The sequence below is a fragment of the Nicotiana tomentosiformis genome, chromosome 1 (assembly GCF_000390325.3).
Source record: "Nicotiana tomentosiformis chromosome 1, ASM39032v3, whole genome shotgun sequence".
In the NCBI taxonomy this organism is placed as follows: domain Eukaryota; kingdom Viridiplantae; phylum Streptophyta; class Magnoliopsida; order Solanales; family Solanaceae; genus Nicotiana; species Nicotiana tomentosiformis.
Genome location: NC_090812.1, coordinates 38,467,863 through 38,493,646, shown reverse-complemented (window position 1 = coordinate 38,493,646; position 25,784 = coordinate 38,467,863). Strand labels below are relative to the sequence as shown.

At 36.8% G+C, this 25,784-nt stretch overlaps 1 protein-coding gene and 1 long non-coding RNA gene across 2 annotated transcripts in view; both read left to right on the top strand.

Annotated features, from left to right (window-relative positions):
- Positions 1-25,393, top strand: part of LOC138896468 (uncharacterized) — a 44,899-nt gene extending 19,506 nt beyond the window's left edge. Inside the window, exons 2-3 of the long non-coding RNA XR_011409641.1 lie at positions 19,426-19,790; positions 24,143-25,393. This is a non-coding gene — a long non-coding RNA (uncharacterized lncRNA). The remainder of the gene's footprint in view (positions 1-19,425; positions 19,791-24,142) is intronic.
- On the top strand, positions 3,301-5,173 carry LOC138896467 (uncharacterized). Its single transcript, XM_070181466.1, has 3 exons — positions 3,301-4,451; positions 4,539-4,657; positions 4,747-5,173. The coding sequence occupies exons 1-3, from the start codon at positions 3,893-3,895 to the stop codon at positions 4,912-4,914; spliced, it is 846 nt and encodes a 281-aa protein (XP_070037567.1). The 5' UTR covers positions 3,301-3,892; the 3' UTR covers positions 4,915-5,173.
- Positions 25,394-25,784: the final 391 nt, after the last annotated feature.

Here is a 25,784-nt window from a genome sequence, read left to right as displayed (position 1 = left end):
AAAGTAAAGTATTTGAATTTAAGTATTTGAGTTATGGTTACAGCTTTTGGTACAGATTGTTCAGACTTACACGGTATGTAGATGCAAACTTCTCATCTTATAGGAAATTTCGGATATTGGAAATTTGATTCGAACGCTTGTGGGCTAGGTTGAATTGAGAAATTTCAGTTATGCTGTGCTATCGGACCTGTATTGGATAGAGTGACGTGGGATCACCCCCGGGTACGTGCATGTGAAATCTACACAGCGATTTGATAGCTTTTGGAACAACTCTGGGCACGTTCGAGGACGAACATATGCTTAAGAGGGGGAGGATGTAACGACCCGGCCGGTCGTTTCGAGAGTTATAACCCCATTTTTTCCATTCCTACTTCTTTTTGTGTTATTCAGCTATATTATGTTATATCGGGTTAGTTGGTTCGAGTCCGGAAGGAACTCGGAGTGAAATGAGACACTTAGTCTCATAATTGAAAATTTTAAGTTAGAAAAGTGGACCGGATATGGACCTATGTGTAAACGACCTCGGATTTAAATTTTGATGATTCCAATAGCTCCATATGGTGATTTTGGGCTTAGGAGCGTGTCCGGAATATTATTTGGAAGTCCGTAGAGGAATTAGGCTTGAAATGCCGAAAGTTTTATTTTTGAGAAGTTTGACCGGGGGTTTGACTTTTTGATATCGGGGTCAGAATTTGATTCTGAAAATTGGAATACCTCTGTTATGTCATTTAGGACTTGTGTGCAAAATTTGAGGTCAATCGGACGTGATTTGATAGGTTCCGGAGTTGTTTGTAGAAATTAGAAATTTCAAAGTTCATTAGGCTTGAATTGGGGTGTAATTCATGGTTTTAGCGTTGTTTGAGGTGATTTGAGGATTCGACTAAGTTCGTATGATGTTTTAGGACTTGTTGGTATATTTGGTTGAGGTCCCGAGGGGCCTCGGGTGAGTTTCGGATGGTTAACGGATCAAACAAAATTGAACTAGAACAGCTGCTACAATTTCCTTCTGTTGGAAATTTCTTCTGCCAGAAATCGAGCCCAGAAATCTCTCAGAATCGAGCCCAGATCGAGCCCAGAGTCGAGGGCCACGATCGAAGCCATGATCGAGCCCAGGGTCGAGGGTCACGGTCGAAGGCCGGGTCGAAGACATGATCGAAGGCCTAGGATCGAGAACCAGGATCGAAGGCCTAGGATCGAGAACCAGGATCGAAGGCCTAGGATCGAGAACCAAGATTGAGGACCAGGATCAAGGGCCAGGATCGAGGACTAGGATCGAGGACCTCGATCGAAGGCCAAAATCGAAGGCCAAGATCGAGGCAGAACCGAGGTTGTCTGGGCAGAATTATAAAAACAGAAACTTCGTCCCATTTGCCATTTTTGACAAATTGGAGCTTGAGGAGAGGCGAGTTTTGATATATTTTCAAGGAAAACTTGAGGTAAGTCCCTTGTGATCATTTCTACTCCATAATATTGAATTATCATCGAATAATCCGACTAGATTACATGATTTTGAGGTGTAAATCGGAGATTGGAACTTAGAAATTTGGAAATAAGATTTGTAGATTTGAGGGTCGAGTTGAGGTCAAATTTTGGTAAAATTGGTATGGATAGACTCGTGGTTGAATGGGCTTTCGGATTTTATAACTTTTGTCGGGTTCCGAGACGTGGGCCCTACAGGCAAATTTTGAGCCAATTTCGGGTTTTGGTCTAATTTTGTAGTTTTTTTGTGGAATTCATTCCATTAGCGCGTATTGATGGTATTGTACTAATTTTGAATAGATTCGGAGCATTTGGAGGCTGAGTTCAGAGGCAAAATCATTGCGGGATAGAGATTTGACCGGTTTGAGGTAAGTAACAATTGTAAATATAGTCCTGAGGGTATGAAACCCCGGATTTCGTATCATTCTACTATTTTGAAGTGACGCACATGCTAGGTGACGGGCGTGTGAGCGTGCACTATTGGTGTTTTGTGACTTGGTCCGTCCCGTAGCAACCAGTGTTTAAAAAAGCGCCCGCTTCATCGCTTTAAGCGAGAAGCGAGGCGAAGCGTGAAAGGTAGCGCTTCAGCAAGGTGAAGCGACTCAGGTCAGTAAAAGTGACCGCTTCTCTGTAAAAAGCGAGAAGCGGGTAAAGCGAAGCGAAGAGATGAAGCGTCCGCTTCTCTATATTAAAATACCCAACCCTATTTTATTAAAAATAAGTTTTTTGAATTAAACACTGCTCTAGACTTCTTCAACAGCAGAGACTAGCGTTCTTCAACTTCCAACAGCAGCCACTTCTTCTTCATCTACTTTTGATTTCTGAAAGAATCTCAAATCATCAACTAGGGTTGTTCTTCTTCTTCTTCTTCAACTTCAAGACTTCAATATGTATGTTCTGAACTACTACTACTTCTTCTTCTTCTTCTTATTATTATTATTATTATTATTATTATTATTATTATTATTATTATTATTATTATTATTATTATTATTATTATTATTATTATTATTTTATTTTTTATTTTCTTTTCTTTTTCTTTTTCTTTTTCTTTCTAAACGTCCAAAAAGAGGCGAAATGCTGGCGAAGGTTTTCCAGAATATTACTGCCCAATTTTTCCAGAATTTTACTGCCCAATTTTTCAGTTATTAACAGAGAATTCCTCTGATTTTTTATATCCTTTATTCTTAGTTCTTATTGCCTTTCTTATGTGTTATGTAGTTGTTCTTTTAATGGCGCCAAAAGAAGATAGGAAAGACCCAGTTTGGGCTTACTCTGAAAGAGTTTGCGAGACCAACAAGATGGCAATTAGATGTCTTTTTTGTGACAAGATTTCAAATGGAGGAATCTATCATCAAAAAGCGCATCTAATCGGTGGTGATCCAAATGTCGCATCTTGTCCTAAAGTTCCATCGCATGTGAGGGAAGATTTGAAAGAATTCCTTCATAAAAAGAGAGAGTTAAAGACTCAAATGATTCATGAACAAGAACTGTATAATCTTGATGACGATGATGAAACAGAAGAAGGTGACGATGCTTCGTCGCTTCCACCAAAATCACAAAAGCGGGGAAGGATACAACCAATGTCTTCTAGTTGTGTATCTACTGGCAAGACCAAAGGTCCTATGGATTGTTACTTCTCGCAAAAATCTGGAGATAAGGAAGGAAAAAGTGGTAATCCTCAAATTGATGCCAAAGCGATTTTGAGGGATCGTGCAATTACAATGTTTGCGCGGTGGATGTATGATGCAGGTCTTCCTTTTAATTGTATTAATTATACCGACACTTTTTCTGCTATTATTGAGGCCGTAATCCAATATGGTCCAGGAATGAAGCCTCCAACATATCATGAAGTTAGAGGGCCATATCTAAAAAAAGAGGTGGCAGAGGTGAACAAAATCGTGGAGGAACACAAAGTAGAATGGAACAAGTTTGGTTGTTCCATTATGATGGATAAGTGGACGGCGAGAAATGGAAAAATGATCATCAATATCTTGGTGAATTCTCCTAAGGGAAGCCTGCTTCTTGAGTCTGTTGATGTAAACGACTCTTCGACTGATTCAACCAAAATGTACTCCTTGTTCAAGAGTACAATAGACTCTATTGGAGCAGAAAATATTGTTCAAGTTGTCACGGACAATGCCAGTGAAAATGTTAAAGCTGGTGATTTGATGTCTGCGGGTACCCGCATATTTATTGGACTCCGTGTGCAGCACATTCCATTAATTTGATCTTCGGTGACATTTTCAAGGAAAGACCCTTCAGTTCAATCTTTAATCAGGCAATTAGAGTGCATTCCTATATTGTTCAAAGGCCTTTGTTATTGAATATGATGAAGAGATTCACTAAATAAAGAAGCTTGGTGAAACCTGCAAAGACAAGATTTGCTACTGCTTTCTTGACTTTGCATAGGATGTATGAGCAAAAAAGTAATTTGAAGAAGTTGTTTGTTTCAGATGAGTACACTAACAGTGCCTATGGAAGGGAAGCTCGAGGGAGAGAATCTGCATATATTATACTTTCTTCTTCATTCTGGAACAATGTGGTTCATGCATTGAAGATTGGTGGTCCTTTAGTTAAAGTACTTCGTTTGGTGGATGGGGAGCAAAGGCCACCAATGGGCTACCAGTACGAAGCAATGGATAGGGCAAAGGAGGCTATTCAAGTCTCTTTTAGTGATCAAAGAAAATACAAAAGAGTCTTTGAGATCATAGATAAAAGGTGGGATAGTAAGCTTCATAGCCCTTTGCATGCAGCTGGACTTGTTTTGAACCCGGAACTGTTTTATGACAATGAAGAGAGGATTCTAGGTGATGAACCTTTGTGGAATGGATACTATGAATGTATAGAGAAGTTGATACCTGAAGAATCCGTGCAAGATAAAATAACAGAGCAATTTAGTATTTATAGGAATGCTGAGCAACTTTTTGGAAAAAACATGGCGATTAGACAAAGAAAGACGAAGTCACCAGGTGAGCGAGTGCTTATATGTTGTTTTATAGTTAATAATTTATTTCTTTATCAATATTATGTTTTGAAAATTTGTTCTACTTCTACAGTTGAATGGTGGAAGCAATATGGCCATTCCACTCCAGATTTACAAAAGTTTTCCATCAAGGTTCTAAGTCTAACATGTAGCTCATCCGGGTGTGAAAGGAATTGGAGTGTGTTTGAACATGTAAGAACTAAGAAGAAAGATTTAGTATATTGAGATAATTAAATTATATCTCAATTGTCCTAATCTTACTAATTACTTATTATTTGCAGATTCATACCAAAAAGAGGAACAAACTAACCTTGAAGCGTCTCAATGATCTAGTATTCATTAAGTACAATAGAACATTAAGGCGTCGTTACAACGCTCGCAATGTAATTGATCCAATTAGTTTGGACACCATCGATGATGCTAATGAATGGCTAACTGGAGTCTCGTAAGATCATGCAGATGAAGAAGTATTTGAGGAAACTTCTGATTTCACTTGGGGTGATGTTGCGGAGGCGCGTGAAATTGGAGAGAGGATTTATGGTTTGAGGGGGAGTACCTCAACTTCAAGTTCACAGAGGAAGGGAAAAGAGGCAGCTACTTTGTCCCTAGTTGATGAAGAAGAAGAAGTTGAAGAAGATGACGAGAAATATAATAATGATAGTGGAATACAAGAATTTGACAATCTTGTAGAAGAATATGATGCTCATTTTGTGCTTTAATTGATGCTACTATTTAGTTTTTACATTGAAGTATTGAACATTTGCTTACAATTACATGTGTTGTCTATGCAATATATTTTTTTTTTAAATTTCGCTTCACTTCAAAAAAGTGAGCGCTTCGCTTCTCGCTTTAAGCGAAATGGGGGTTGTCGCTTTTTCTCGCTTCACGCTCTTCACAACACTGGTAGCAACTGTAAAGTTGCATACTTTGTTGAAACCATTTGATACTTATATATTTTAGAAAGAATTTCTGTAAATTGGGTTGAATGCCATGTTTGGGCCTTGCGCCAATGCTGTTTGGACCCTTAGGGGCTGTTTCTTACCATCCTCTCATTGTTTTCGATTGAAAATCTATATTCAGTCATATTTGTACTTGTTTACCGCATAACTCAGTTTTTATGATTCTATTTTGATGCATATAAATGTTTTGGACCGAATGCCCTATTTTACTGAAATGCCCGAGTGGCTTGAGATATTTATGACTGAGTGAGGCCGAGGGCCTGATTGGTGAGGATGAGTGTGGATCGGGGCTGCCCGCCTGCAGCAAACTTATGACTGAGTGAGGTCGAGGGCCTGATTGGTGAGGATGAGTGTGGATCGGGGCTGCCCGCCTGCAGCATACTTTATTATTATCGCACGTGAGTTGTCCGTACAGATTATAGCGCTTGGGCTGAAGGAGCCCCTACGGAGTCTGTACATACCCCCAGTGAGCGCAGGTACCTACTGAGTGCGAGTACCGAGTGCTGAGTGACTGGGAGGCATGAGTGATTGTGAGGTATGCCCGAGTGGAAAGAGTGATTGTGAGGTATGCCCGAGTGGCAAGAGTGATTGTGAGGTATGCCCGAGTGGAATGAGTGACTGTGAGGTTTGCCCGAGGGGCTGTATATGAGTGATGTTTTGCCCGAGGGGCTATTTATGATTTCATCATTTTTGCTCACCTTTGCATTGAGCCTTTGTTTGAAAAACTGTTGGAAAAATGTCTTTAAATGATTTTTACTGGAACTGGGTTTAAACTAGATAATTTGATTCAAATCCTGATTTTTAAAAAGCATGTGGTATTTTACTGAGATTTCCTGATATGAACGTTATATGCTTTATTGCTCGTCACTACTGCTCAGTCTTTATTTATTGTTGTTACTTACTGAGTTGGCGTACTCATGTTACTCCCTGCACCTTGTGTGCAGATTCAGGTGTAGCTGGACACGGTAGCGGTTATTGAGTGTTCTGGTTGCAGATTTTCTTGGAGATAGCAAGGTAGCTGTTTGGCGATCGCAGCCGCTGCTCATCTCCCTCCTATCTTTCTCTAGTTGTATTTAGCTATTTTTCCGGGCTGAGTTAGCCTTGATATTGTTAGAAGATTGTAGTATATGCTCATGACTAGTGACACCTCGATGTCGGGCTTTTCTTTTCTGCACTTCTGTTTTTTTTAATTTGAACTCTTTAAATGGAGGTTTTATGTTAAATAACCTTGAAATTATCTTTGAAATGAAAATATCGGTTTGTTTTGTAAATAAGCCGGATTTCCTAGTTCCACGATAGGCGCCATCACGACAGAAGTTAGTTTGGGTCGTGACAGATTGGTATCAGATGCTAGGTTACATAGGTCTCATGAGTCATGAGCGGATTTAGTAAAGTCTTGCGGATCGATATGGAGATGTCTGTACTTATCTTCGAGAGGCTGCAGAACCTTTAGGAAACTTCACATTCTTGTATTCTATCGTGCGAAAATGATTCAGCTTGAGACATAACTCTTTGAATTCCTTCCACGCATCTCGTATGCGCACATGAGCGCTCGGTATAAGTTGTGCATCGTCGGCTTGTGATTCTATGAACAAGGTTGAGATGTGTATTCTGTGTTATGGTGGTGGGCCAGTCTGGAGGACTTGAGGCCATGGTTAGACCGCAACTTAGGCTCGGTAGCTTCAGTTGTAACCTATACATTTGGACTCATATGTCCGATAATGTCCCTACGAGTTGAATTGTGGCTCGATGAGCAGTGGAATGGCTTTGTGGTGAGTATGACGTAACTGCTGGAAGTGTTAAGACTATGTGAATGTGACGAGAAGTGTTTTCTTTGAATGTAAAGGAAGGCCATTGGGTGCTTGGATTTTCGTTTTAATGCGACGTACCGTCTCGAGTGTGAATGTTTTGAAGGATCTTTCACGTTGTTAAATTTTGGGGAAAATTAAATTCTCATGTATGTCAATGAGTTTGAACTCAAGAAGAGTAAGTGGTTGAGTAGTAATGGTGGTTGCAAATGGGTATTTTGATGTTGATGGCTCGGGAAAGATAATCTTTGAAGAGACTTAGAGTCAGTAATATTTTATTGGTTCAGGTGCGACAGAAATACATTTCAATTTGATGCAGCAGTTGGGTAGCAAAGTATAAGGGAAGACATGGCGGGAAGTGTTCGTGGTGGTTGAAGTACTAGCAGGTCAAGTAGGAGAAGTAGAGATTGAGAAGTTTCTTAAAGGAGATGGTTTAACCGAACGAAGAGTGGCAGATTAGCATGTGAATTCACTAGTAGGGTAGTCGTGCGCCTTGAGAAAGTGTAGAATGGTTTGGAATCGTGTTAATATGTGAATCAGCTTGCATACTCTGCATACTCTAAATTGAATATGGCAGAAAGGAGTGTGTTTGAAATGAATAGAGGCATGAAGATCTGATTATTGTGTCAGGTGCAATATGACTTGATTTCAGAAGGTATTGTTGACGTACAATTGATGTCAATAGGGAAAGTGCAGACTTATATAAATGGTGGGCGAGCATGAACTTAGGGGAATTTACGAATTTCGTGGTTGTTGCACTCAGTGCAGTGTCATTGGGAGATGTTGGTAAGGAATTCCACATGTGGGTTATCTCCTGTGTGCAGCTAGCGGTGGTATGATGTTGATGAAGCTTTTGTGAGGAATATTACTAGCTACCCAGTAGGAGGTCGCGTGTGTAATTTTGGTTGGAGATTCAGAATGTTCATGAAAGGCTTAATAAAAGACTTCGAGAAGTCTGGCAGGTTAACGGTGTGAGACCTTGGTAACTGAGAAGGATAAATCCTTACGAGTTCTAATTTTATATAATTGCAGCTTAAGGCTAAGTGGGGGAGTCTGCTATCGACGAGTTGATTGCACAGTTATGGGTCGTATTAGTTTCGGTTCGGGGTATACCGGTGAATCAGTTATGACTTGCAGAGGTAGAGGTCGAGGATGACTCGGGTAAAGAAATTTCTGGACACAAGTTGTATTACACTCTATGGTTATAGGAGGACCATAAAATAATTGAGTGGTTATTCACAGAGAATGTAGTGTACATGGAGCGGGAATTTGCTCGGTTGCTTAGGAGTGTGGGTTACTCTTTATTCCCTTGGGTGTTGGTGTGCTAATGGGGCACAGGTCATTTCGGTCCGTTTGGTCGGTTAATTCGAGAATGGTTACAATGGATTCAAGATTTATAAATATGGCTAGAAAACTGGGAGTTGCATTGAACGGTGTTGAGACTCGTGGCATCTTATATCATTGTGAATTATGCATTTCAATATCAAAAAGGTAAAGGAAACCGTTTTAGATTCACCTAAAGTCTCTTCGAAGTAAGCATTTTTGGTTGTGGAACCTTTGGAATACATAAAAAGGGAATTCGACGGCTTATAAGCCTTAGGGAGGTGTGATTCTATGCTAGAGTTCGTGGGGCAAGTTTTAGTTAAGGATAGTAGTGTTCTAATAAGGAAATAAAATAGCAATTTGAAGGCAATTTGGTAAGGACTTAGGGAAATAAGACAGTTTGGAAGTAGGTTGGGGTAGCACAGTAATGGGTATGATCGGTTATTTGTGTACTTATGACGTGGCTAGTATCTACAGGTGCTTCGTGGCAATTCTCCCGGATTTGGCAAACTGTGTGGCTTGGTGAAGTTAGAGGAATTCGGTCCAGATAGCTTGATTATGTGCAAATGGATTTCAAAGTGTTCATGATGGGTTCTACCATGGTTTAAACCGGATAATTTCTATCGATGTACGGAGCGTGTTGTGTGTTATAATTTTTTCCTAGAAAGAAGCAAGAAAGAGGTTTCTGACTAATAAGGTATGTAATTGCTAGTGACTCAGAGTTGATAATGGAATTCTTATGCTTGTCACATGATAGCATAATAGATGTAGTGTGTTGTGCGGGAATAGGATTTATATGTACCAGGTCACAATTCAGTTTTGAAGGGAAGGACATAAATTCTTAGGCAGCATGAATGATTTCCGATGACTAGGTAAATGATATTACTATCTGGTATAGCTTGATGAGAGTGTACATTTCAGAAGGGGCAGTGTGTTTTGATTTATGGGTACTTCGCTGGTATTGCGACACTCTCCTGGTTGATCGACTGTTGATATTCAAATTTTTTCCAGGTGGCACGGAAAAAGTTTCAAAGTATTCCTCGTGGGAGGATTGTGTATGAGAGAGGTGTTAGGCATTCGGGAGGTGGAGGTGGAATCAAATAGGGTGATTCATGTGTTCTATGGAATTGAAGATTGGGAGTTCTCATGAGCAGATTGTTTCATGGTGGTGGACTGTGAAGTTGTGGCTGGAGCTAGCCAGATGATAGAAGGTATTATGATTCCGTCATTGTGGACTTTCGGAGGTTGTTTATCTATTGGTGGCTGACCATAGTTGATTCGGGGCCTATTGGTAGGCCCAATTAGGATGCGTATTCTACACCGAGCTGGATTGATTGGCTCCATACTGCTATTGTTGAAGGATGTGCCATTCAGTTGATGTGAAGTTTATTCGTGCTCATAAATGATCGGTGAGTTACTCTTCTATGCTACGAGGAGTTGGGATTCGTGGTTATATGCACATATGGTACGGTTCTATTGTGGCCTTATAGCGGAATTTGAGAGAGAATAGTATTGGATATTGCTTAGTTGATGACGTATTGGTCGTGTTCTTTTTTATGTGGCATGGTGTCGTTTGCTTCTCTGTGGTTATGGTAATGCACTTTAGGTACTTGATGTCGAATTACGCATGGTTATTGATTTTTTAGCAGGGTGACTTGAGGTGTTTTATATGGACCAGTATTTGGATAGGGTCGTGTATTGCAACAGAGTTATGTGGAAATATGATCCCTTGTGTAAGATTTGTATGTTATGGTTCTGCGGTGTGTGATGGGTTCTTAACATTGCGTCGGGGTGGTACTCGTCAAGCTTGCGGAACTGTTCTCCTGTTTGGGTCATTATTATGATTGGGTACATTTGGAATGTTGCTATCTGGTGCACGGATTGCACGGGTTGTGGCTTTAAATTGTATTGATGTGTCATGTCACTAGAGTGGTCGTGTTGGAGGAGACGATGTCATTGGGCCTAGAATGGATGCTATCAGATTTGATTGTGGTATAATTAGGAGGATAATATCGGAAGTCGGCTTTGAAATTGGCTATAGTTTTTGTAGAAGGAACGAGAGCTCCATGGCATGATGATCTAATGAATGGTTATGAATTCGGTATGTTTCTTTCATCATCGGCATTGTACGAAGGTTTTATAATGAGGGTTTGTTTGATATGAGGTTTATTATTGGCACTGGATTGATTTGAGTCGATACTATGATTTGAAATCATTGCTTCGAGCATTCGAGTTATGCGGTATTTGAAATTGAGTATTTGAGTTATGGTTACACCTTTTGGTACAGATTGTTCAGAATTACACGGTATGTAGATGCAAACTTCTCATCTTATAGGAAATTTCGGATATTGGAAATTTGATTCGAACGCTTGTGGGCTAGGTTGAATTGAGAAATTTCAGTTATGTTGTGCTATTGGACCTGTATTGGATAGAGTGACGTGGGATCACCCCCGGGTACGTGCATGTGAAATCTACACAGCGATTTGATGGCTTTTGGAATGACTCTGGGCACGTTCGAGGTCGAACGTATGCTTAAGAGGGGGAGGATGTAACGACCCGGCCGGTCGTTTCGAGAGTTATAACCCCGTTTTTTCCATTCCTACTTCTTTTTGTGTTATTCAGCTATATTATGTTATATCGGGTTAGTTGGTTCGAGTCCGGAAGGAACTCGGAGTGAAATGAGACACTTAGTCTCATAATTGAAAATTTTAAGTTAGAAAAGTGGACCGGATATGGACCTATGTGTAAACGACCTCGGATTTGAATTTTGATGATTCCAATAGCTCTATATGGTGATTTTGGGCTTAGGAGCGTGTTCGGATTATTATTTGGAAGTTCGTAGAGGAATTAGGCTTGAAATGCCGAAAGTTTTATTTTTGAGAAGTTTGACCGGGGGTTTGACTTTTTGATATCGGGGTCGGAATTTAATTCTGAAAATTGGAATACCTCTGTTATGTCATTTAGGACTTGTGTGCAAAATTTGAGGTCAATCGGACGTGATTTGATAGGTTCCGGAGTTGTTTGTAGAAATTAGAAATTTCAAAGTTCATTAGGCTTGAATTGGGGTGTAATTCATGGTTTTAGCGTTGTTTGAGGTGATTTGAGGATTCGACTAAGTTCGTATGATGTTTTAGGACTTGTTGGTATATTTGGTTGAGGTCCCGAGGGGCCTCGGGTGAGTTTCGGATGGTTAACGGATCAAACAAAATTGAACTAGAACAGCTGCTACAATTTCCTTCTGTTGGAAATTTCTTCTGCCAGAAATCGAGCCCAGAAATCTCTCAGAATCGAGCCCAGATCGAGCCCAGAGTCGAGGGCCACGATCGAAGCCATGATCGAGCCCAGGGTCGAGGGTCACGGTCGAAGGCCGGGTCGAAGACATGATCGAAGGCCTATGATCGAGAACCATGATCGAAGGCCTAGGATCGAGAACCAGGATCGAAGGCCTAGGATCGAGAACCAGGATCGAAGGCCTAGGATCGAGAACCAGGATCGAAGGCCTAGAATCGAGAACCAGGATCGAAGGCCTAGGATCGAGGACCAGGATCAAGGGCCAGGATTGAGGACTAGGATCGAGGACCTCGATCGAAGGCCAAAATTGAAGGCCAAGATCGAGGCAGAACCGAGGTTGTCTGGGCAGAATTATAAAAATAGAGTCTTCGTCCCATTTGCCATTTTTGACAAATTGGAGCTTGAGGAGAGGCGAGTTTTGATATATTTTCAAGGAAAACTTGAGGTAAGTCCCTTGTGATCATTTCTACTCCATAATATTGAATTATCATCGAATAATCCGACTAGATTACATGATTTTGAGGTGTAAATCGGAGATTGAAACTTAGAAATTTGGAAATAAGATTTGTAGATTTGAGGGTCGAGTTGAGGTCGGATTTTGGTAAAATTGGTATGGGTAGACTCATGGTTGAACGGGCTTTCGGATTTTGTATTTTTGTCGGGTTCCGAGATGTGGTCCCCACAGGCGATTTTTGAGCCAATTTCGGGTTTTGGTCTAATTTTATAGTTTTTCTTGTGGAATTCATTCCATTAGCGCGTATTGATGGTATTGTACTGATTTTGAATAGATTCGGATCATTTGGAGGCCGATTCCAGAGGCAAGATCATTGCGGGATAGAGATTTGACCGGTTTGAGGTAAGTAACGATTGTAAATCTAGTCCTGAGGGTATGAAACCCCGGATTTCGTATCATTCTACTATTTTGAAGTGACGCACATGCTAGGTGACGGGCGTGTGAGCGTGCACTGTTGGGGATCTGTGACTTGGTCCGTCCCGTAGCAGCTGTAAAGTTGCATACTTTGTTGAAACCATTTTATACTTATATGTTTTAGAAAGAATTTCTGTAAATTGGGCTGAATGCTATGTTTAGGCCTTGCGCCAATGCTGTTTGGACCCTTAGGGGTTGTTTCTTACCATCCTCTCATTGTTTTTGATTGAAAATCTATACTCAGTCATGTTTGTACTTGTTTACCGCATAACACAGTTTTTATGACTCTATTTTGATGCATATAAATGTTTTGGGCCGAATGCCCTGTTTTACTGAAATGCCCGAGTGGCTTGAGATATTTATGACTGAGTGAGGCCGAGGGCCTGATTGGTGAGGATGAGTGTGGATCGGGGCTGCCCGCCTGCAGCATACTTATGACTGAGTGAGGTCGAGGGCCTGACTGGTGAGGATGAGTGTGGATTGGGGCTGCCCGCCTGCAGCATACTTTATTATTATCGCACGTGAGTTGTCCGTGCAGATTATAGCGCTTGGGCTGAAGGAGCCCTTCCGGAGTCTGTACACACCCCCAGTGAGCGCAGGTACCTAGTGAGTGCGAGTGCCGAGTGCTGAGTGACTGGGAGGCATGAGTGATTGTGAGGTATGCCCGAGTGGCAAGAGTGATTGTGAGGTATGCCCGAGTGGCAAAAGTGATTGTGAGGTATGCCCGAGTGGAACGAGTGACTGTGAGGTTTGCCCGAGGGGCTGTATATGAGTGATGTTTTGCCCGAGGAGTTGTTTATGATTTCATCATTTTTGCTCACCTTTGTATTGAGCCTTTGTTTGAAAAACTGTTGGAAAAATATCTTTAAATGATTTTTACTGGAACTGGGTTTAAACTAGATAATTTGATTCAAATCCTGATTTTTATAAGGCATGTGGTATTTTACTGAGATTTCCAGATATGAACGTTATATGATTTATTGCTCGTCACTACTGCTCAGTCTTTATTTATTGTTGTTACTTACTGAGTTAGCTTACTCACGTTACTCCCTGCACCTTGTGTGCAGATTCAGGTGTAGCTGGACACGATAGCGGTTATTGAGTGTTCTGGTTGCAGATTTTCTTGGAGATAGCAAGGTAGCTGTTTGGCGATCGCAGCCCCTGCTCTTCTCCCTCCTATCTTCCTCTAGTTGTATTTAGCTATTTTTTCGGGCTGAGTTAGCCTTGATATAGTATATGCTCATGACTAGTGACACCCCGATATTGGGTTTTCTTTTTCGCACTTCTGTTTTTCTTAAATTTGAACTCTTTAAATGGAGGTTTTATGTTAAATAACCTTGAAATTATCTTTGAAATGATAATATCGGTTTGTTTTGGAAATTAGTCGGCTTGCCTAGTTCCACGACAGGCACCATCACGACAGAGGTTAGTTTGGGTCGTGACAGATTGGTATCAGAGCCTAGGTTACATAGGTCTCACGAGTCATGAGCGGGTTTAGTAGAGTCTTGCGGATTGGTACGGAGATGTCTGTACTTATCTTCGAGAGGCTGTAGAACCTTTAGGAAACTTCACATTCTTGTATTCTATCGTGCGAAAATGATTCAGCTTGAGACATAACTCTTTGAATTCCTTCCACGCATCTCGTATGCGCACATGAGCGCTCGGTATCAGTTATGCATCGCCGGCTTGTGATTCTATGAACAAAGTTGAGATTTGTATTCTGTGTTATGGTGGTGGGCCAGTCTGGAGGACTTGAGGCCATGGTTAGACCGCAGCTTAGGCTCGGTAGCTTCAGTTGTAACCAATAAAAAGGGATTAAACCTAGTTGATAATAATATCCCTAGATTTATAACTAGTCAACTCAAATAAAACCGGACAGTGTTGCTGGAGGATTAAATGTTGTGTACATTCAATGTTTCAAGATGATTAATGATGGAAGAATATTAAGCAATAAATAAGAATAAATGGCATTAATGTAAATAAGGAGAATGATTCACCAAATATTGTATGAGGTGGATGATTCCTCCTTCTTACAGTGATGAGTGATGACAGATATAATAATATTTGAACTATTCTCGGATCTGATGGAAAAGTGTGGAATAATAAATAATCGAATCTTCTTAGAAAATTATTGTTTGTATCTTTTCTAGAGAGAAAGTCTTCTTCTCAAAAAGTGCTCTTATCATAGAATGTTACATGCCCTTTCCCCCTATCACGTTTTTTATTTATATGGGACATACCCCAGTCAACCATAAAAGTACAAATACAAAGAATATTGAATGGAATATTCTTTTAAATATCCTATTACAAAAATTAGCCATTAGCACTGTCCTTGATACTCGACCTCGGCCGTTATTGACTGCTCGGTTACGAGCCCTGTTATCTACTAGTCGACCTCGACCACATCGCTTTCCATAATAACGCTCCATGTTAAATCCCACAGAGGCGTATTTTGACCTATACAGTTAGTCCCCCCTCTTATTGATGTCGACCCTGGGCGACCTCGATGAGCGGACTCTGTTAGTTATGGTTGAAAAGTTTTAGGCGAGCAGGTCGAGTAGTAGCATTTCGGACGGGATGGAAACGTGGCCTTCCATGAGCCACAACCTAGGGTCACATCGTTTCAGAGTGATGTCATGTCATCATGCGTCATTATTACGCGTTTCCCCGATACCTTGTATCGTTTCCCGCGCCTCCGCCGTTTTAATTTTTGAGCTGGGTAACGACAGTTTGCTTTCTCGATATTGATGCCTGAACTGTTATAACGACGGTTTTAATGTCTTAAAAATAACTGTTTTAATTTTGGCCGAATTCTTTCCATGTGTATTTAAACTCCACACACTGATATCCTTCATCCTCAATAAATAATATTAGCCAGATTGGCTTTCACTTTTTAACTTGTTTACTCCTTCACTGCATATTGGCATATATGATTTATTGGGCAAATGATGTGTTTTTCTATACTATGCATCTCATACCAGTGTTTCCGCTTTAACTTCGCAGGTAAGTAAGTAATTAATATTTCGCATTTTCTACGGTTCATTTGTTCTCCTTTCTCTTTCACTTTAATAAAATGTGGGGTTTATGTGATTTTGCTTTAAAGTAGGTGTAAGCCTCATGAATGTTAATTGTTAGAATACGATATTTGTATGTATTTTGGGTGTGATCATCCTTAAGCACATTAAAGATAAAAAGGACTTTTTTCCATTTTTAAAAAATAATATTAGGATAACAAGTAAAGCAAGTGATAACAACGTTCGTAAAGTTCTCCTATTAACCTAAAGCTTAGACCATATCAAAGTCCAATAAAATAAACCTTCAAAAGATATATACATCAAATACTACCATTTTTTTACTTTAAAAAAAATTAAAGCACAACAACTATTGAAGAACTAATTTATATCTATATTATTATAAAAGCACGAATGATTTATGCTAAATGTTGAACGACTAAAATATTTATGAGACATTGATTGACTTTTATAACCTTAAATATTTGTATAATTTAAGGATATAATTATAAATCACCCAAGGTTGGAATTCTTTTCCGATTTAAATTGCGCATACACCTAGCCTACAAAGTTAATTTCGGGTCAAATTATTTTGGGACTTTATCGTTGGCCTACATCTTCTTGGATAACTGACGCTTCGTATAGTAGCTTCTTTTTGGACAACAATATTTCTTCCTTCGGATGCTTCGTCGTAACCGTTGCAATATAACCTTTGGAATCTAAAATCAATTGAGACTTTGTATCTACGACTCCATGTCAGATTAACTTTGTGTTATTCCTTCAAACAAGAATTTCATTTGGAATAAAATTAAAATATTAGACTTGGACTATGAAGTAAAATTGTGAAAGGAATATGAATTTGAGTTGGAGAAAAAGTTGAAGCAACATAGCTAAAGAAAAGTATTTAAACTAACATAAATTATTTCACAAGTAAATTGTCCAAAACCAAATCAAATCGGTACTATCATATAATGGGTTAAATACATGTTTTAGAATCACGAAGGATTCCTTTCAAATTACAGTTATAGCAGTTCTAATTTCAACTTTGTTTATGTGGGATAGGAATAATAAAAAAACGGAGATCATGACAGAGTTATGACTGTTTTGAGATAACTTCTATTGTCATGATGTACATGTTCATATCTTGTATATGTACTGTGTATATTAACATTGGTCTCATGTTATTGATCACGTGTTTTGTTCTCAACATAATGTTTATACATGTAGGATCGTCAACAAGATAAAGAGCTCAGTGCTGCTATGCGGATGCTTCTCAAAAAGATATTTATTTCAAACCGGATAAAAACAAAGTCTTTAAGAGACGATTGATTTTGAAGAAAAATGCATCCACCATGTTACTGAATAATTGGATCTCTCAAGTGGCTTACATAATTTACAAAGATGGTAGGTAGAGATTTTGACAATAATGCCATATTTTCAAATAAACTTTCACCGCCAAAACTAAAGAATATTCTTTCCAATACACTTTTGTTTTGCAATGACAATAAATGAAGCATATGCCTAAAAAATAACACAATATGTTTTCTCACACAAACAATTATATGTTGGACTTTCAAGAGATATCAATATGATAATAACAAGATATCTGGTGATGAGTGATGGCAAAACAGCCAAAGTGATAGAAGGGAACATACACTAAAAACATCAAGTATTAGGTAAGATACGACACAAATATTATGTAGCTTTACTAAATCTATAATCTTCGTAGCTCAGACGATATCTAATCATTTTGAATTCAACTATTATGTTAATGTAAGTAAAATTGATTTCAACATTTAAATGATAGTTGCATTTTTTCCACGTCATTATGATATGATTATTTTTCTTGTAAATATTGTCTTAATAATTATAATTATATATTCTTTCGCATAAATAACAGAATAGAGATTTACGTGCATCGCACGTACATAGAAACTAGTATCATAAATGTGTAAATATTACACTACAAGATCTTCACATAAGGGATGGAAGTCTTGGAATTTGGCTAAGAATGAAACTGAAAATGGAAGAAATAGATTTTCCATGTAGTAAAAGCGTGAATTCGATTTTTTAAGATTTAATTTTCTTCTAATAAATATAATATAATAAATTATAATAACACAAAAATGTAATAAAAATACATAAACACTATACATTCTGTTGAATTTTCAATTTTAGTGTCTTATAAAGTAACATGATGCTTGTACATAGTTCGTTTGTTTTTAATTGTGATAGTATCATTTGTTGGTAAAATACATGATATTATCCAATTAAGGCAAATTGGACAACAAGAGGTATAACCAAAGTTAATAATTAATATTCGTTGTTGACGAAAACATATTTTAGCTTTATTAATTATCTTATCTCATTTCCATACATCAAAATTTCATATGACGTCCCAATATTTCATATTGATCGATGAGATTCTAAGAAAGACTATGTTGTATACCGTGATGTTATAGGTTCTGTAGAGTTGGATCTCATTAAAAAAAAAGAGAGAGAAAACAAGAGTTAATGATTTTTAGATAGGAGTAATTTACTTTGAGAATATAATTATATCAAAGAACAACTGATCATGTTACCGTTGGAGAACATTCATTTTTCTTTTTTAGCAAGATAACTTAGAATTATTTTAGTCATACTTACTTTGCTATGGCAATATTATTTGTAAACATGAGAAGAAAATATCAAAATACAAGTATTATATTATTTACTCAATACTTTTGAATTCTTTGTGAATAATTTTAAGCCACTTATTTGATACGTAAAAGATTGATCTTTTTAATTATAAATTACAACATACTTCCTCCGGTTCACTTTAAGTAATTTTTTGGTTGTTTTCACAAATATTAAGAAATTTACCTTTTAGCATTAATTAATAATATAATTGACCATACTAACCTTAATTTGTTAATTGAAAATACAACAAATACTCCTAGACACTATACTCCAAAGGCAACTTTGGAAAAAAGAAGTTAATTCTTTCTTGATATTTGAAAAATTCAAATATTATGGGCCATAAAAAAAAGCCAAAAAAAAACTTAAAATGGACCCGTGGGAGTAACTATTTAGACAAATTTTAATTACTTTTGCGCGGACAAATTAACTAGTGATGTATGAGTTAGGCGCACGTCATATGGTATTGAATTCTTCCCTAAAGTGAAAATGGTAATAGGGTGATTCCATTATCCATCGTGTTTTGAACCTTGTGATATTTTTCTCAGGGATTTCTTAGTTTAAAAAGATAGACACAAAAAAAGTTATTTTCTGGTGTGTGGATCAATCAAATGTGACAAAAAAAATTTAGTTAATTTAGAGAATTTGAATTGAAATTAGAAAGTAGAATCGCGAGAACCATAAAAAAGACTATACATAAAGGAAGGAAAATAAAATTGATTAGAAGGTAAATATATTATTTAATGAGAAAAATTAACTTACTTCTACCAAATATTAAAATTTTAAACTTCTGTTATTAATAATTATATTAATATAAATTATATTATAGTAGTGCTGGGCCTTAATTATTTGGGGCAAGGGCTTCACACCCTTGTCTATATAAGTAGTACTAAATCATTGATTACCTTTCATAATTCATTAACACTCATAATCTTTAGCTATGGTGTTGGTTTATACTTGTCAGCCAGACCAAGTTACAGGGAATATTATGGGCTGCGGCGGCAGAAAGAGGAAGATCTCGATTACGAACTTTGATTCTAAAAAGGAGTTGGAAAAGGACGACAACAAAAAGCTTCGGGCAGCGATGCTTAAGCAACGCTACGCTGATTTGATATTGAAATCCCAGCAACAAGAGTTGGATGAAAAAGAGAAGAAAACTGACCTGTGGGAGAAGCGGTTCCAAGAAGCGTTAGCAAAGTCTCAGCGGAAGAGAGAACGAATGGCGGCCCGGTTCGCTATTGATAAAATCAAAAGGACCGTCGACTTTGACGATAATCTGCAGGCTGAGAGAGATTTCTTGATCATGACCGGTGGCGCAACAAGTTATTGGTATCCTTTCTCTTTCTTACCTTGATTGTTATTCCGATCCTTTCTTTCATGTTTTCTTGCATATGTTCTTAATTTGTGTTCTTCTACTTCCTTTTTTTTATGTGTTTTTAGTTGCTCTTTGTGTGTTTTTTTCGTTTCTTGCATTGTTTTTACTTCTTAAATCATTGTTTTTTTTCTAGATCGTTCGTTCTGTCGTGTTCTTTATGTGTTATCTTCAGTAGTCCGTTTAATTTTTCCAACTCGTAATTTCGTTTCATTTTTCCAATTCGTGCTTTATGTGTTTTTAGTCGTGCTTATGTGTTTTCTTAGTAATTCGTTTCAAAGAAAGAAAAAAAAACAGAAAAAGATTAGTTGTGCTTATGTGTTTTCTTAGTAATTCGGTTCAAAGAAAGAAAAAAAACAGAAAAAGAAAAAAAAAAGTTCTTTAATTGGTTTCTTGCTTTATGTGTTTTTAGTTGTTCTTATGTGTTTTCTTAGTAATTCGTTTCAAAACATTAGAAAAAAAAAACAGAAAAAGAAAAAAAAAAGTTCTTTATTTGGTTTCTTGCTTTATGTATTTTTAGGTGTGCTTATGTGTTTTCTTAGTAATTCGTTTCAAAGCATTAGAAAAAAAAACAGAAAAAAAAAAGTTCTTTAATTGGTTTCTTGCTTTATATGTTTTTAGTTGTGCTTATGTGTTACTATATCTTTATGGCTTAGAGATATATACTTAAGATGTGATCAATTTAGACGAGAGATTTTTAGGCTAATAAGAAAAATCATTCGAGGATGTTTAGATTGATGCTACACTATTATAGGCTTAAAAAGTGTCTAGATAGTTTTTGATTTTTTGGGCTTTTGACATGTTAAGATCAGATCTGTTTATATTAAAAATTCTCATAATAGGAGGAATCAGTTGGGGTGTCATCATGGAGCTACATTAGAATAACTGATTAAGGGCTAGAAGGATTTATATTAATAGTTCTTGATTTTTTAGGCTGTGATGTGATGAAATTGAAGAATCTGATGGGAATAGAAAAACTGGAGATTTTGATGGGGTGCTTTTAGTTATGGGCTGTCATGAATTAGGTTGAACAATGAGGCTGTGTTGTTTTTGATGTTTGGTACATTTTAGCTTGGTGGAAGAATGATGACATGACAGAGCTTGCTTTATGTGTTTTTAGTTGTGCTTATGTGTTTTCTTAGTAATTCGGTTCAAAGAAAGAAAAAAAAAAACAGAAAAAGAAAAAAATGTTCTTTAATTGATTTCTTGCTTTATGTGTTTTTAGTTGTGCTTATGTATTTTCTTAGTAATTCGTTTCAAAGCATTAGAAAAAAAAACAGAAAAAGAAAAAAAAGTTCTTTAATTGGTTTCTTGTTTTATGTGTTTTTAGTTGTGCTTATGTGTTTTCTTAGTAATTCGTTTCAAAGCATTAGAAAAAAAAACAGAAAAAGAAAAAAAAGTTCTTTAATTGGTTTCTTGTTTTATGTGTTTTTAGTTGTGCTTATGTGTTTTCTTAGTAATTCGTTTCAAAGCATTAAAAAAAAAAAACAGAAAAAGAAAAAAAAGTTCTTTAATTGGTTTCTTGTTTTATGTGTTTTTAGTTGTGCTTATGTATTTTCTTAGTAATTCGTTTCAAAGAAAGAAAAAAAAACAGAAAAAGAAAAAAAAAGTACTACTTTAATTGGTTTCTTGCTTTTATGTGTTTTTAGTTGTGCTTATGTGTTTTCTTAGTAATTCGTTTCAAAGCATTAGAAAAAAAAAAGAAAAAAGAAAGTTCTTTAATTGGTTTCTTGCTTTATGTGTTTTTAGTTGTGCTTATGTGTTACTATATCTTTATGGCTTAGAGATATATACTTAAGATGTGATCAGTTTAGACGAGAGATTTTTAGGCTAATAAGAAAAATCATCTGAGGATGTTTAGATTGATGCTACACTATTATAGGCTTAAAAAGTGTCTAGATAGTTTTTGATTTTTTGGGCTTTTGACATGTTAAGATCAGATCTGTTTATATTAAAAATTCTCATAATAGGAGGAATCAGTTGGGGTGTCATCATGGAGCTACATTAGAATAACTGATTAAGGGCTAGAAGGATTTATATTAATAGTTCTTGATTTTTTAGGCTGTGATGTGATGAAATTGAAGAATCTGATGGGAATAGAAAAACTGGAGATTTTGATGGGGTGCTTTTAGTTATGGGCTGTCATGAATTAGGTTGAACAATGAGGCTGTGTTGTTTTTGATGTTTGGTACATTTTAGCTTGGTGGAAGAATGATGACATGACAGAGCTTGCTTTATGTGTTTTTAGTTGTGCTTATGTGTTTTCTTAGTAATTCGGTTCAAAAAAAGAAAAAAAAAACAGAAAAAGAAAAAAAAGTTCTTTAATTGATTTCTTGCTTTATGTGTTTTTAGTTGTGCTTATGTATTTTCTTAGTAATTCGTTTCAAAGCATTAGAAAAAAAAACAGAAAAAGAAAAAAAAGTTCTTTAATTGGTTTCTTGCTTTATGTGTTTTTAGTTGTGCTTATGTGTTTTCTTAGTAATTCGTTTCAAAGCATTAGAAAAAAAAACAGAAAAAGAAAAAAAAGTTCTTTAATTGGTTTCTTGTTTTATGTGTTTTTAGTTGTGCTTATGTGTTTTCTTAGTAATTCGTTTCAAAGCATTAGAAAAAAAAACAGAAAAAGAAAAAAAAGTTCTTTAATTGGTTTCTTGTTTTATGTGTTTTTAGTTGTGCTTATGTGTTTTCTTAGTAATTCGTTTCAAAGCATTAGAAAAAAAAAACAGAAAAAGAAAAAAAAGTTCTTTAATTGGTTTCTTGTTTTATGTGTTTTTAGTTGTGCTTATGTGTTTTCTTAGTAATTCGTTTCAAAGAAAGAAAAAAAACAGAAAAAGAAAAAAAAAGTACTACTTTAATTGGTTTCTTGCTTTATGTGTTTTTAGTTGTGCTTATGTGTTTTCTTAGTAATTCGTTTCAAAGCATTAGAAAAAAAAACAGAAAAAGAAAAAAAAGTTCTTTAATTGGTTTCTTGCTTTATGTGTTTTTAGTTGTGCTTATGTGTTTTCTTAGTAATTCATTTCAAAGCATTAGAAAAAAAAAACAGAAAAAGAAAAAAAAATTCTTTAATTGGTTTCTTGCTTTATGTGTTTTTAGTTGTGCTTATGTGTTTTCTTAGTAATTCGTTTCAAAGAAAGAAAAAAAAAACAGAAAAAGAAAAAAAAAGTACTACTTTAATTGGTTTCTTGCTTTATGTGTTTTTAGTTGTGCTTATGTGTTTTTTTAGTAATTCGTTTCAAAGCATTAGAAGAAAAAAAAAAAAAGTACTTTAATTGATTTCTTGCTTTATATGTTTTTAGTTGTGCTATGTGTTACTATATCTTTATGACTTAGAGATATATACCTAAGATGTGACCAGTTTAGACGAGAGATTTTTAGGCTAATAAGAAAAACCATCTGAGGATGTTTAGATTGATGCTACACTATTATTATAGGCTTAAAAAGTGTCTAGATAGATTTTTGATTTTTTGGGCTTTTGACATGTTAAGATTAGATCTGTTTATATTAAGAATTCTCATAATAGGAGGAATCAGTTGGGGTGTCATCATGGAGCTACATTAGAATAACCGATTAAGGGCTAGAAGGATTTATATTAATAGTTCTTGATTTTTTAGGCTGTGATGTGATGAAATTGAAGAATCTGATGGGAATAGAAAAACTGGAGATTTTGATGGGGTGCTTTTAGTTATGGGCTGTCATGAATTAGGATGAACAATGAGGCTGTGTTGTTCTTGATGTTTGGTACAATTTAGCTTGGTGGAAGAATTCTACTTGGAGGTTTCAATTAAGGGCTTCAATCGATTTAACATAATTTTTTATGCTTTAGGCTTTTTGATGCGCAACTTGTTTGGGACTGAGGCATAATTATTATTGTTATTTAAGCTTTTAATGATGTGTGATATGAGGTGACTAAGCATTTTGAAAATATGAGAGGTCGAAGGGTGTTTTTTATTGATGGGCTGATTTTTTTGTTTGTGCTGATTTGGCTACATTTGTTGTTCTTTGATGCTATATCCTTACTGGTTTAATACTAGGATCTGCATGTCTTCTTGATGCTTTGAATTTTTAACTTTGGCTATGAGTTTCTAACTTTGGCTTTTAATAGGGAATCTGCTATATGCCAACTGATTAATTGATTTTTTTTACTGTTGGGTGCATTTTTCTATTACATATGAGGTTTTAGTCACACGGGTTGTTCTTGACTGGTTGAATTTACTGGAGATATTTGTGTCAAGTCTTCTTCCTTTTTCTGATTTTTGAGCAAAAAATGATTTTTCTTCAAATATCTACTTACATTTTAATTTCTTAATCTCAGTTTGTTCTATAGGAGTGCAGTGTATTCAGACGTGAACTCCTTTTTTTTGTATGCCGGCGATCTGTTGGAGGTTATTACATACACTTTGCACTCTCTCAACCCCAAGTCTACGTGATGGTTTAGTGCTGCAATTGTTTTAGTCATTGACGTGGGTGAAGTAGAAATCTGCCCTGCTTTATTATCCGCTACAGTCTGAAGAAGGTTTTGGTTTTAGATTGGATGTTGGCGCCTCGTGATTGGATATAGAGTTGATAATATAGATCAATAAATTGGCAAGGGACACAAATGAGTGTACGTGATTGTGGTTCCCCAAGGGTCGTACGTGAGTAAGCCTTTTGGACCCTCACTAGACTGAATAAGGATGAGTCCCTGTTTTGGTTCGAGGGTGATGTATGCTGAAACAGCCATCTGCATTTGACTACGGTCTAACAAAATAATAAACGAATAAGGCAACTTTCTTACATGCATTGCCAACGGATTGAACTTGGACACACCATGTATATTATCTGGGACAATGGGATATGAGTCCACCACAACAGAGGCAGCGTATGAGCTAAAATGCTAAATCCATATCCGATTGAATGCTAAGCCTTCTGCACCCATTCGTTCCTCCAATTACTTGAGGACTATATTTCTACTGTTAAACCAGGAACTTGGTTGCTTAATTGAAAGTCGACGATTGAGGCCTTTGAATGACTTTTTCAAAATATCCATTCTCACTCATAGCTAGGGCAGGTGATACCTAATTCATGTACATGTATTATACTTTAGCAGTACGCTTTCATTGGACTTGATCCTCTTATGCCCCTCGCACATTCTGAAGACAGAAAACTAGCTACATTTCAGTTGATCCGGCCTGATCCAATGCCCTTCTATGGAACATCTGAGATTCTGAATAATTTTTCAAGGAGTGCATTCGTCTTTGCAAATCAAATCCAAATATATGGAGGCTTGTCACGTATACTTCAATCTTTAGTTCAGCTCTTCAAGATGACCTGGCTGTGCTAAGGTGACTTGTCAATGATCGCAATGTGATGGCAGGTCATGCTGCTCCCAACCTCAAGAACAAAAAAAAATATTAAGTTTTTAACTCCGCCTGTGTTTGAATTCTCGTGTAACACAGCCGGTCCCAAGCCCGGACAAAGGAGGAGGGTTTTATTGTCTTTTAGAAGTTACATCCTTCATAAATATGAACCAGATAACCTATAATGTTGTTCAAAATTAGAGTTATGAAGAACTGCAGTTTATGAAGACTTTGAATGAGTGGAGCAACTTCTTAGACCCTTTAGGCTACGGGAACCAAGAAATATCATATAAGTCTTACCAACTACTTCAGGAATACTGAACAAAATGTTAGTCTCATGCATATTTTTTGTGTGGGTGCTCTGAAGGTGCCCAGCATGCTCTATGCATTTGTTAACTTTTGACATCTCTTGGAAACGGTATAGCAAGAATGACAACATTGTCTGCATCGTTGTCACTGACTAACAAACATGTTACCTATAAGTTTGCTTTCTTCACTTGTTTTTCCTGCCTATTACATCTAACATTTATTGTCAAGCGCCTAAAATCTTTAATTAAGGTTGGAAAAGCTACAACTACGAAACTAAGCTTCTTAGCAACTGCTAAAACAACATAAACA

Coding starts and splice junctions, on each gene's coding strand:
- LOC138896467 (XM_070181466.1), top strand. CDS start 3,893: ATGTATGAGCAAAAAAGTAATTTGAAGAAGTTGTTTGTTTCAGATGAG. Junction 4,452..4,538: donor AAGAAAGACGAAGTCACCAG/GTGAGCGAGTGC, acceptor CTACTTCTACAG/TTGAATGGTGGAAGCAATAT. Junction 4,658..4,746: donor ATTGGAGTGTGTTTGAACAT/GTAAGAACTAAG, acceptor TATTATTTGCAG/ATTCATACCAAAAAGAGGAA.